The following is a 12,254-nucleotide window of genomic DNA, read 5'->3' on the forward strand; positions in this document are numbered from 1 at the left end:
GCTGCAGCGCCAGCCCCGCTCCCGGGCGGTCAGGGCGGACGCGGCGGGGGCGGGGAGCGCGGCCCCAGCGCCCGGCATGAGCCCGCGGCGGGGGCTCGGAGGCGGCGGCGGTGCCGAGGTACGAACCCCCGCCCCCGGCAGGTGCAGGGTCCTCCCCCCGCCCGCGGCACCGCCTGCCCTTGCGGGGCCGGGGCTCGGCGCGGTCCCGCCCGCGGAGCGCCGAGCCGGCAGGGAGGGGAAGGGTAAGCGAGGGGAGGGGAAGGGAACGCAAAGCGAAGCAGAGCGAAGCGTGCCAGGCCCGGCCGCGGGCGCGGGAGAACCGAGGTGAACCCGCGGTCTGCGCCTGCCCGCCCGGCCCGGCGCTCCCGCCTCCCCCGCGCTCACGCCGCCCGCCCCCCTCTCCCTCCGCAGGGAGCCGCAGGGCGAGCAGCGCTGCCGCGGCCGGGCCAGCCTCCGCCGGGTCCATGAGCCGCCGCCAGCCGCCGCCGCCAGCCCACACCGCCGCCGCCGCCGGGCCCAGCTCCCCCAGCCCCGCCGCTTCCGCCGCCGCTCCGCCGCCCCGCCGGAGGTGAGTCCCGGGGCCGGGCCGCCGCCTCCCCGCCCCGCGGGCCCGGGCTCCTGTCAGCCGCGCCGGGGCGGGGGAGAGGCCGCCGGAGCGCCCGCCGCCTTTGCGGGGAGGGGGAGCTGGAGGGCGGCCGGGAGCACGCGTGAGTGCCCCGGGCCGGGAGTGCGGGCTGGGCTGCCCCGGAGCCCGGGCACGGAGGCGGCGCCGGCCGGAGGTCGCGCCGGAGCGTCCGTGCCTACCCCCGGGCGGGGGTCGCTGCCTGCCCGGGGACCCACGGCCGGAGCGGGAGCGGGTTAGGGCCGGGGCCGGGCCGGGGACACCCGCGCCTCGCCCCCTCGGGCTCCGCTCCCCTGGCACCCTGTTGTGCTGTCCCCACTCAGAGAGAGCTCCCTGTGCCACCGTGGTTTTGCTGTCCCCTCTCAGGGAGAGCTCCCTGTGCCACCGTGGATTTGCTGTCCTCACTCGGGCAGCCCTCCCTGTGCCACCGTGGATTTGCTGTCCTCACTCGGGCAGCCCTCCCTGTGCCACCGTGTTTTTGCTGTCTCCACTCGAGGAGCGCTCCCCGTGCCACCTTGGTTTTGGTGTCACCACTCGAGGAGCTCTCCTGGTGCCACCTTGCTGTCCCTCTCTCCGCAGGACGGTCCCGCTGTGAAGAGCATGGCCGTGACTGTAGAGAAGGCCCAGAAGTTGGGCTACACCTGCCTGAAAGCACTCCTCAGGTTCGCTTTTATGGTCGCCAATAATCTGGTTGCTATTCCGTCCTACGTCTTGTATTTAATTGTGCTGCAGCCTCTCCGAATATTGGACAGCAAAAGCTTCTGGTATATCGAAGGAGTGTTATTTAAATGGCTTTTAGCTATGGTGGCTTCCTGGGGCTGGTGGGCAGGATACACAGGTAAGAATGTCTTTTTAATTTAAAACATACTAATGTGTTAAAAGACTGTTTTGATAAGGGGATGTATAGGGGAATATCTGAATGTAGTAAATACACAGGATGTTCTTCTTTCAGTTGTCTTACAGATGTGTTTCTGGGTTGAGATGCTGTGTACTGAAACATTTTTTAAGTCATAGCTAGAAACTTTATATGTTTTAAGAGGTTTGCAGTCAGTATTTTGTGCTAGTGAAATGGGAAATATGCCTTCTCCTTAGTATCTTGATCACATTATTTTAGTGTTTCACGAAAAAGATACATCTCCTCAGAAGAGAGTTGGTTCGTACTATGCATGTAGCTAGTAGAACTAAACTTTTCTTATATTAAGTGGGTGCATCTCTAAATCATCTCCCCTTAGAAGGATCAGGAGCCAAGGCTGAGAAGTTTGACACAAAGCTCGTGTCAGAAGAGTAGGTCTTCTGCTCCTTGCAGCAGCGACTGTCTTTTGTGCCGTCTCAGAAGGGAGGGAAGCAGAGGGAACCTCTTTCATTCGAGTAGTGATACGGAATATTTCCCACCCCTACGACTCTTCATTTACTGTTAGCAGAGCTAATTACAGTATCTGTAGGGGTTTTCCCTCTGCATGCTTGCTTTGTGGTTATTTCTGAACTTGTTTTTGCTCGTTTAGTATTCATAGGCTCATCAAGGTGATGGACTGAACTGAAATATTAAGGAAGGCTCTGGTCTTGTCCTCGAATGCACTGATTTTCATCCTGGCTACTGCACTTCATGAAAAAACCAGCCATCAGTTCTTTGTACGAGCTTTGGAAAGGGAAGAAATTAATCTATTGAGTGCAAAGTGTGAGCAGCCCTCCTAAAATTCTTTCCTTCTCTTCTGCCCAGGCTGCATCTGCAGGTCTTGTGTAAACAAGAAAAACAAGGAATGGCAGCAGCCAGCTCTGGAGTCTGGTCAGACTCCTGATTAGTCAGAAAGTCAGTGCTGGCCCAGACGGAGGCTTGTTAGGCAACGAGAGCTGACGCCTCAGTGCCAGTGTGGCTTTTGGTGCCCTGTCCTGTGCCTTTCCAAGATGCACAGAGGTTCTGTGGATACTCTAGGTGAGCTTTCCATGCTTTTTAAGGACATGGTGGCAGCAGCAGCAAGCTGGACTCTGATCTGTCGGGCCAGAGCTGTTGCAGCATTGCACTGCTTCAAAATGCCTTGCCTGGTACGGCTCAAGCTTATCCAGAGATGCTGTTTAAAGGCCTTTTTATATGTTTGCTCATTAAAAGAAGTCCACATGGTGTTTGCAGTGGCAGGTACACTTGTAAAAGTCTGCTTTATGTCATAAAGCACACAGGCCTTCCAGCAGGAAGGAGTGACTTTCAAGGTGTCTTGTGTACTATTAATTGGAAATGGGAAAGTTTATGGCCATAATGGTGATGTTAAAGTCATGCAGCTCCTGACCTCGAGGATCCACTATGTGTACTGAAGGTGCTGGTTAAAATTCATTGTCCCATGACAATTTTTGAAAGCCATTTCCTCAGGGTAGTTTCACTGCTGACTGCAGAACTGTGTGGTTTCTTTTGCCTTTTGCTTGGAAGGTGGTCTTAGCATGACTTGCATATCCTAGAATCTTCTGAAGCATCTGTTGGTTGGTGTTACGGATTTGAAATCACTTATTTTATGGTCTTGAAATGTCTTAGTATATTTGTTTGAAGTATTTACAGACTGCTATGCAGAAGTGTTTTAAGGGATGGTGTACGGGTAAGGAGGCCCTTCTTTTTGCTTTTCACTATGAAGCATGGCTTTTGGGGAGGATTTTGAGCAAATGCTTGTATGAGAGTTTAGTTTAAATGCATTTTATTTGACATTAAGTCATTAGTGTGTTTTATACTGAAATTATATGAATTAGCAAGAACAGCTTATTTCTTTGTCCTTTCTTTCACCTCATCAGTGCTCTCTACCACTTGCAGAACCGGCCTGGAAAGTGTATCTTTCTGGCTTCAAAATATGCAGACAGAGTAATCTGTGTCTTTTTCCAGATTAATAGTTTCATAAAAACCTGCCACTAGGTCCCCTGTTATTTATACAGTATGACATAACTAACTCAGAACTGAAATACTGTTTTATTGGAGTTGGTGTCCAAGACTTGCAGTGGTGCATCTGAAAGGGATATTGCTCCAGAATTCTTCTGTTCTAAATTCCAAAAAACTAAGTGAAAGGTAGGCTTCAGTATGTCCTATCTTTGCAAAAGTAAATACAAGACAATAGATATGCATGGGTTCATTGAAAAGATTGAAGTTTTTGTCTTTTAGTAGTTGGTGAACATTTTTTGTTGGTTTGTTTGTCTTTAATAGGGTAACCAGATAAATAAGTTTACTTGTCTTTTAGTTGGAGGGCGTAGTCTGCTTCAGTTGTGTTGCAAGTATATTTTAGTTCTTTTGTTTTATTTATTTTTTCCCTTTCCAAGCTTGGGTAATCTCTTGGGTAAGAAGCGACATAAATAATTTGTAATTAAGGACTTAAACTGAGCCTGCAGAATAGATTCAGGGCAGACTTTTTTTGCTCCCGTAATTTGTGTGTAATGTGTAGGAGAAAGCTCGACACCAAATTAAGAGAATATGGTGAGTGCTGCTTACCCTTCTAGGCTTTGCTGCTGTTGCATAATTGTTGGTATATTTTATTGAATATAGCTGGAAGAGCTGAGAAAGAACTCCTGAATCATGTCTGCCCTTCTCTTTCTCTGTCTAAACCTGGGGGTTTCTGTTAGGAACATAGAGGATTTATGATCACAGAAATTACCTGATCTGTGTCTGTATCAGTAGCTCTAATCTGTGCTTTTTGATAAAGGTAGGTGTTTCTGTTTGCAGATGCACTTGGTATTATGTAAAGAAATAGCATATGACTGGACAAGCAAATTAAAGAAGGGACTGGAAAAGAAATTGTAAAGGTCACTGTCATCTCCCTGATCTTTTTCTTCTTAAGATGCAAGTATGAGAGAGAACTTGTGCATAATTGCTTTACTTTGATTTTTAAAGGGCAGAGTATGATAAATATCTCTGTTGTTCTCTTGAGCTCCATAGGGTTTCTTACAAAAATGAGAACTGGATATCTTTTTATGAAGAGTGTACCGACAGTCTAGCAATGTTATTTTATTTTTATATTATTTCATAAGGGCCTTCTTATAACTCTTCTAAATCTCCTTTTTAAAGGCATTTTTAATAAATGTATTGCTCTTGTAGGAGCTGTTCAGCCAGGGCACTTGGAATCTGCATATTAGTGTGATTTGAAAGGCACCTTTGAATAATACTTCTAAATATTTTCCTGCATTTGTTGGAAGATGCATTCTATAAAAAGCAAACTCAAGAGTGCTTGATCCTTTGTTGGCAAGTACCTTTTTCCCCTGTACTATAATTTGTCATTTAATATATGAGTACACCAGATAGCACTAAATAGTGTGGTAGATGGGAGGGAGATGGAGCATATCTGTGGTGGTGAATTCTGGCGATCTCTTGCTCGCCTACAAAACTAGTTTTAAAGCAGTCATCTTAGAGATTTCATCTTCATTGGTCAGGTATTGCAGACTAAGTGTAATATCCATGCACTTAATTGAATCACCAAAAATAGGACTGCCAGAGAGAAGCTTGCTCAATTAATTACACACAGAGGAACTGTGTTGTTGCCTCTGTGCAGTCGGAATGCAGGAGTCGGTCAGAGCCCGTGATGGTGGTGTTGCAGTGTTGCAGTGAGGAGTCTCTGGGACTCAGAGCACTCAGCTGGCAGTGCAGCCCTGGCACTGGGGATGCTGATGTTCTGCTCCAGTGTGCTCCACGCAGCTCATCCCACCGTGGGAGCGGGGCTGCTGCCTCTGGCTGTGGCTGGGGAGGGGCTGCCAGGGTGAGTTGTAGCTATGATATCTTCTGAAAAATCTTTTCTTTAAGATTTTTTTCTCTTGAGAAGCTGAGAAGCCTCAAGAACAAAATGTAAACAATGATTATCTGCTGCTGTGGAATGCAACAGGTGGATCTATGGTTGGTCTCATGTGGTTGTTTCTAATTATTGGCCAATCACAGTCCAACTGTCCGGACTGTCTCAGTCAGTGACAAGCTTTTGTTATCATTCTTTTTCTGTCCTGATGAAATCTTTTCTTCTATTCTTTTAGTATAGTTTGAATATAATATATATCATAAAATAATAAATCAAGCCTTCTGAAGCATAAAATCAACATTCTCGTCTCTTCCCTCACCCTAAGACTCCTGTGAACACCATCACAGTGAGTGTCCTCTGGCTGCAGCAATCATCAGCTCTTCTGTCAGCACCAGGGGAGAGAAGCTGTGGGCTCTGCAGGCTTGTGTGCACCTGGGCAGGGGGTTTCTTCAGAACTGTGCCTGGGGTATTTCATACTCCAGCAGCAAAGAGAAGACCTTGACAAAACCTTGTGTTTCGGCCTCTCAGTGACACACAGAGCAGTATTGGATAGGTCAGTGCTGTGGGCAGGGGGAAGGGAGTAATACACCTGTTAATTCACACTAAAAACTATGAGTGCAGTGACTGTCCTTGCTGGTATAATGATGCAGTGCTTAATTAAAAGTGGACCCATCCTGTGGTGTTACTGTTCTGTGTCAGCCAGGATGGTGACTAATTTTAAAGAGTGTCTGTAAGAATTGCCAGGTTTTGTCAAGTGAGGAGAATTTCTCTTTCTGTCTCTGTTCAGACAAGTAAAGAAAAGCTGAGATTGAGATTTTGTTTTTTAGTTGTCCCCATCTCTTCTCCTCCCAAGAGATTTAGCTTTTATTGGCTGATTTATACATGTGATTAGAATGAGACCACTCTATAATTTTTTCAGCAGTCATACTTTTTTTTTTTCCTTCTAATGCAAAATCTTGTTTCCGTTTTATCAGCCAACAGCCTTAATTCCTCTAATCGTCTAAGAATGCAAATATTTTTGTCTTCCAGAGCTGTAAAAGACACAGGTGGAGTTGCTGTGACAACACTTCCTTGGTGCAGACAACATGTGCTGTCTGTGCTGCTTCTTGTGACAGGTTGGCCCCTCTCCTCGGGCAGGAAGTGCAGCAGAAGCTGAAGGACAGCAGATGAGATAAAGTAAATTTTTTGTCCCATACAAGGCAGGCAGTGTTATTTCAGGAGACCTGCCTCTAACCCTGCCATTGGTTCTGCTCTCCTCAGTGCCTAGGGTGTGATTTTTCACTGGCAGTGTTTTGCTTTTGGGTCTGGTCACTACTCTGAGGACTGGGCAGGGAGAGGCACAGGGGAACAACTTCTGGTTTGAGGTCAGGCAGTGTGAGAAATGGAGAAGGAAAATGGTTCTTGATAACATTTTCATAGAATGTGCAGAAGTACCTGATTTGACTCAGTAGATTTGGGTAGCAGAGTACTGCGCATAAACTTCTGGTTTATGCTGGGGGTGTGTGTTGAGTTTCTAGGCAATCTCTGACTTAAATTAAGCTTTTCCTTGATGTGTAGGTTATGCTGAGATCAAGCAGGAGGTTTTGCATTCATTTTGCTGTTTGTAAGAGGAAGTTTGTGTTTACCTTTGGAGCTGACTGGATAAGAAAAGGTCAGAGTTGGATGAGCTGGGGACATTGGAGCTGTTTCCACTGTGGCCTTGGAGCAAAGGCCCGTCCCAAAGGCAGCTTTGCGTAAGCGGAGGGAAGGTGTGCACTGAGCTTGGTGTCATCTTCTTTGGGCTTGTCATGTGTCTGTGCAGAGTGCTGCACAAAGGCCCTTGTCCTTTTCTAATGGCATGAGAAATCACATCAGAAACTCCCCATATCTCCTTCTGGGGACATGTGTTACAGTTACCATACTTCTTTGTACTTCATCTAATGCCAGCAAATGTAATCTAGTGTGTCAGAAGCAGTAAAGCTTGTAATTCATTTTTCTGTTGTATCATTTCACTGTAAAGGGTCATTCCAAAAGATTAGATAATGAAATATTCTCTGAGTTGATTTTTTTTTTTCAGGAAGCTGCTGCCTCCTGGCACAAAGCTTAGAGTAAAAGCTCACACTATTGTTTTTGTAGTTTGTTACTATTTAAGTACTTTTAAAATGTCTTGTTTGTCTGGGTTTTTTTTTTCCTTTTTTTCCCCTTTTTTACAGCAGGTTAGTTTCTGTTCCTGTTTCACCTACTGTGGATAATAAAAGAACTATTGCAAGCATACCAAAGCATAGTAAAGATGAAATTATTGATGAATACATACACAAAAAGGTATGATTCTATAATTTCAAGTCCAGCAATGGCTGTGGAATGCTTCTAAATTAGCTCATATGCTCACAGCCAAAGGAAAGTGAAGTTTTAGCAATTCTGGCTTCCATTCCTCCTTATAGCTGAGTTTGCTTTTTTTAGCATGTGTTTTTATCCCCCCTAGTTCATCTGGGCCTTTGTTTTTAGCATATCTATTCACATTAGTCTTCTTATTTCTCCCTTCATTACTGAAGGGGTATGACTAAGAATACCTGAGAGATGTGTCTCTATTCTCTTTACCTTTTGCTGTTCTTTTCCTTGATGGTAGGCTTTTAGGAATCATGTGAAATAATTACAGGAAAGCTTTTGTCCAGCTCTGATTTGGATAATCTTAGAGAGTTAAATATTTTGTCCACAAATTCTTTGCAGTGAATTTTTTTTTTGCACTTGAACAGTGTCATCATGTGTATTGAAACATGTGAGAAATGATGCCTTTATGTCAAAGATGCAATTTCTCACTCTCATTTAATGTAACTAAAGCATGGAAGTTTTGGAGATTTTCAAGAAAGCTGGAGGAAAATAAAATTGAATTTTTCATGTGGAGAAGAAAACTCTTTTTCTCTAAAGTTTTGTTCTGGGAAATTACTTTTTTAGAATGAGTAGCAGAATACATCACTTTCCCTTTTTCTGTCATGTGTGTGTGAGGGACAGAAAAGTCTTGCCAAAGGTTAGTTTGGCAAGGTTTGAAGGTGCTGAAAAATGGAAGAGTTGTGCAACTCTAATTAGACAGGGTAGTTAGTAAATCCTTTATGGGATATAATCATACTGCTGTAACTCCGCAGGGTGAGCTGAGCCCAAGTACAGCTCCAAGATATGCAATCTGCTGTGTGTGTTGGAGTGGGACATCAGCGCTGCTGCTGGGGATGGCACGTCAGATGTGGGCTTGTGTAGGCACAGAACTGCCCTGCTCTTGCAGCCACACAGCTCAGTCCAGCCACTTGTGGGTGCACTCACTGAGATAAATAAAGCTAGTATGTTTGCATTCCCCAAAATGTTCCATGACACCAGTGAGGGGTTCTGTGTATGAGGCTGTTCTGGGTTTTTCCTCTCCCTCCACAAAGCATTTCGAGCAGGGAGTGCCACAGAAGAAGGGCAGTCCCAGCCTTTCAGACTCATCCAACCACTGCTTCAGTTGTATTGGCCAAATATTTAATGATGTGTGGTGGTCTGGATCACAGCCAGCTCTGGCCTGTGCTAACACTACACATCCTCCCCTTTTTTTGCTGGGTGACATAGAAGACACAGGCCCTAACCCAGTTCCTTTTGTGGGTGTGGTGAGAGAAAGTAGGTACAAACAGCAGAGAGAAAGGGGAAGGAAATGCATCTTTTGGTGGCAGCAGCAGCTGTAGTGTATTTTTTAAACTAGTGCTTATGGCCTCAATTCAAGAGAGCAGTCCCATGCAGGTCAGGGCTTTAGTATGTGAATGTCACTGAAGTAGATTTCTTCATATTTTCTTACTCTTTTCTTAACTGGTTGATGTTGTTTAGACTGGAAGAGTGCCTTCTGCCAAATTCTTTTAGAGAAGAAAACTAAGCCTAGGGTGAGAACAAAGGGCTAGGATAAACTGAAAACTAGTTCATAAAGAAATAAGTTCTGGTGGTGGTTCTGGTGCAAACAGCAAGGGGGTTTCTCTAACGTTTTGTATGTGTACTATTTGAATTTGTCAGCTACAGAGACAGTTGTAGAAAACTTTAAAAGTACTTAAGCTGCATGAATAGCCAACACAATGCAGAAGTTGTTTGGTGTTGAACAATATAAAGAAATAAACATTTAAGTAAAGTAGCAGTTTAGGAAATAGATGAGTATCATGGTGGAGAGCTTAGGGAAACTTTTATCCCAGTGAACAACTATACCTTCTGTTACAAAACTTGTACAGAGCAGAATGGAGAATAATACTAAAAAAATATCAGTGGTTCACCTTCACAGTTAAGTAGTTTCATCTCAGTTGTTCTAAAGGTATCGAAGAATTAAGACCTCTGTAAGAGGGTCACCAGCCTCATTAGTGCAGGCTGAAATCAAACCAGAACCATTTCACTCACAGCTGAACTCAAGGCAGAACCAAATTGGACAACTCAGTGATTCTGCTTCCTGGGCAGAATGGAAAAGATTCAGTCTCCTTGACTCTGTGTAAAGGAGAAGGTAATTTTTAGTGTCCCCATTAAAAGGTAGAACATTGCAAGTCTATGAGATTTAATAAGATAGCAGTACCTGGAGCTTATGTTTAATTTTTTCCTTAAATACTTCCATTATACCTTTTCATAAATGCTTTGCCAGGTAATGCCAGTGGTGTTACTTCTTTTGATTTGTACAACATAACCGTAAAACTACTTGTTCAAATGTTACAGTTCTAAAAGTAAGGAATTGTCCTTTTTTAAGGAGTGTAATAGTTCATAGCTTAGAGACTCACCTCAGTTTTGTAATTTAAGTAAAGGAGGAGAGGAAAGATTAATAGCTTTATTACTGCTTCTCACTTGTGTGGAACTAAAAATAGAAGTGGTGTGCTAAGAGCAAGGAGCAGAGCTGCTGCTGTTTGGGAGGACATGGCTTCAGGAAAATTGACTCTTTAGGACAGTGGCATGAGTGCTTGTGGATTTGGGGCTTTTTTGGTGGCAAAAGGGAGGACTTTGTCTGACTTCTCTTAAAATTTAGTTTAATTTGTTTTCTAGCATCCCATAGTTACAAGCATGTGGAGTTTCTGTGGAAGTCCATTGTGTCTATATATGTTTTCCAGAAATGGGGGAGAAAAAACCCCATCAATATTAAGAACACATACTTTTGGTTAATTTAAGCACCAGTTATGTTTGAGTGTGGTGTTTAAGGTGGGCCATCAAACACCATTTTAATGTAATTTTCTGACTTGGGTGTTTATTACCCATGTAGATAAATGTGACCATGTTTAAGTATAGTTTCCTGATGAGATTCAGCTACTTGTTTAACAGCTATCCTTTCTCTCAGCTCTCCCACACTTCTGATTTGCTTCCTTCCAAATCTGTCTGCAATTGACCAGATGGTTCGGATTTCAGGCATAATTGTGTTCGCATGAGTTTTGTGAAAATTGACAGCTGAGCAGAGGAGAGAGACCCAAGTTTGTGCCTCAGCTGAGGGTGCTGCAGGCAGACTCAGCCACTGTATGTCTTGTTTGACATCTGCCGCTTGTTCAAACAGTGCATCAGTGATTCAGGGTCTGCCACAGTGCCAGCATATCTTGTCCACCCTGTTGGGAGAAGCAGGTTAGACAGTGGGTTTTTGGGAAATCAGCATTTGTTACTTCTGCTTCTGGAGCAACACATGAACCTGGCAGTGGCAGATGGTGCTGGGAGCAGCATCCTTTCCTGTGGGACCTTGCTTATCATAGTATTTTAGATCCAAAAGGCATATGCAGAAAACTCTTTACTCCTAATATTAGGAAAAAGGCTAACTGGTAAAAGAACTTAATATATTGAGATTTTAATAGCTTGTACTCTGTATAAAACAGAAGTTCATGTAGCCTCCTAAAAAGAGGACTGGAAGGACATCAACCTCACTGAAACTCCATCCTGATTTTGGCTAGGATGGTGTTAATTTTCCTCTTAAAACCACATCAAGCTCTCAAGAAAGAGCAGTGATGCTCAGATTCCTGTAGGCAGGTCAGAGTCAAAGAGAAAGTCAGTTGTGAATCTGACCCAGGGACATGTAGAAACATGAAGGTCAAGGCATATTTGAGTATATTTGGGAAAACCAGGGAGAGAGCAATGGTGTGGGTTGTAAGGAGCATGAGAGTCTGTCAGGACGGGTTCTGTGCCACTGTTGCACCACTCTTGAAGGCATCACATTAAAAGTGTGGCCTCTTGAGTTATGTACCTGAGCCTGTCCTATTTTGATATGCATAAATATATATAGATGGCCTGGCAAATCTCCAACTCCAGTAGCTGCCAGTTTGCTTTCCAAATGCATTCTTCTTTCTTACCCATTTTTATTTCCTGTGGTTGTCTCTGGCGTGAAATTCAGTTGTTGTTGCTCCTGTCAACAGCATTACTTGGAAATAAATAGAACCATCGTCTGTGTATACATTAATAGAGAATGAAGGACCTGTGAGGTTCAGTTTACATTTGTAAAAATGTTTCCAGATGCAGGCATGGTTAATATAAATGTCTGTTAAACCTCTTGCATGGAGTGGGTGATGTGAAAATGAACAGATGATTTTTTGTGTTTGGAACTCTTCTGTTTGTATTATCAGACCTAATACTTTGCTCTTCTAATGTAGTAACAGAGGAAGGGAATGGGACAGCAGCAAGGCCTTTGCCCAGATAATTCTGTTGTCTTGGTTAACACATCTCAAAACTCTCAAGATCATTTGATGCCTATCTTGGGCTTCTCCAGTTTGGCGAGATTTTTGCAAGCTGGAGGAGCACTTCTGTTCCTCCTCTCCTTCAAAGGGAGCAAATACTGAAACATACCTTTTGTTTTCCTTTGTTGCTCACCTTCTCTGATTTGTTCTAACATCCTACTGAACTTTAAAAGCTAAAATGCACTACTGAGTTCATGTAACCATGAGTGGTGTCACTGTAGGAAG

The 12,254-nt window shown here is 44.5% G+C and overlaps 1 protein-coding gene across 1 annotated transcript in view; it reads left to right on the forward strand.

The window, feature by feature from the left end:
• The first annotated feature begins 400 nt into the window (after positions 1-400).
• Positions 401-12,254, forward strand: part of LPGAT1 (lysophosphatidylglycerol acyltransferase 1) — a 58,875-nt gene continuing 47,021 nt past the window's right edge. The window contains exons 1-2 of the mRNA XM_059467612.1: positions 401-568; positions 1,202-1,460. Of these exons, the coding sequence (XP_059323595.1) occupies positions 1,223-1,460 (238 nt within the window). The 5' untranslated portion in view covers positions 401-568; positions 1,202-1,222. The remainder of the gene's footprint in view (positions 569-1,201; positions 1,461-12,254) is intronic.

The sequence above is a fragment of the Ammospiza nelsoni genome, chromosome 3, assembly GCF_027579445.1.
Source record: "Ammospiza nelsoni isolate bAmmNel1 chromosome 3, bAmmNel1.pri, whole genome shotgun sequence".
Lineage (NCBI taxonomy): Eukaryota > Metazoa > Chordata > Aves > Passeriformes > Passerellidae > Ammospiza > Ammospiza nelsoni.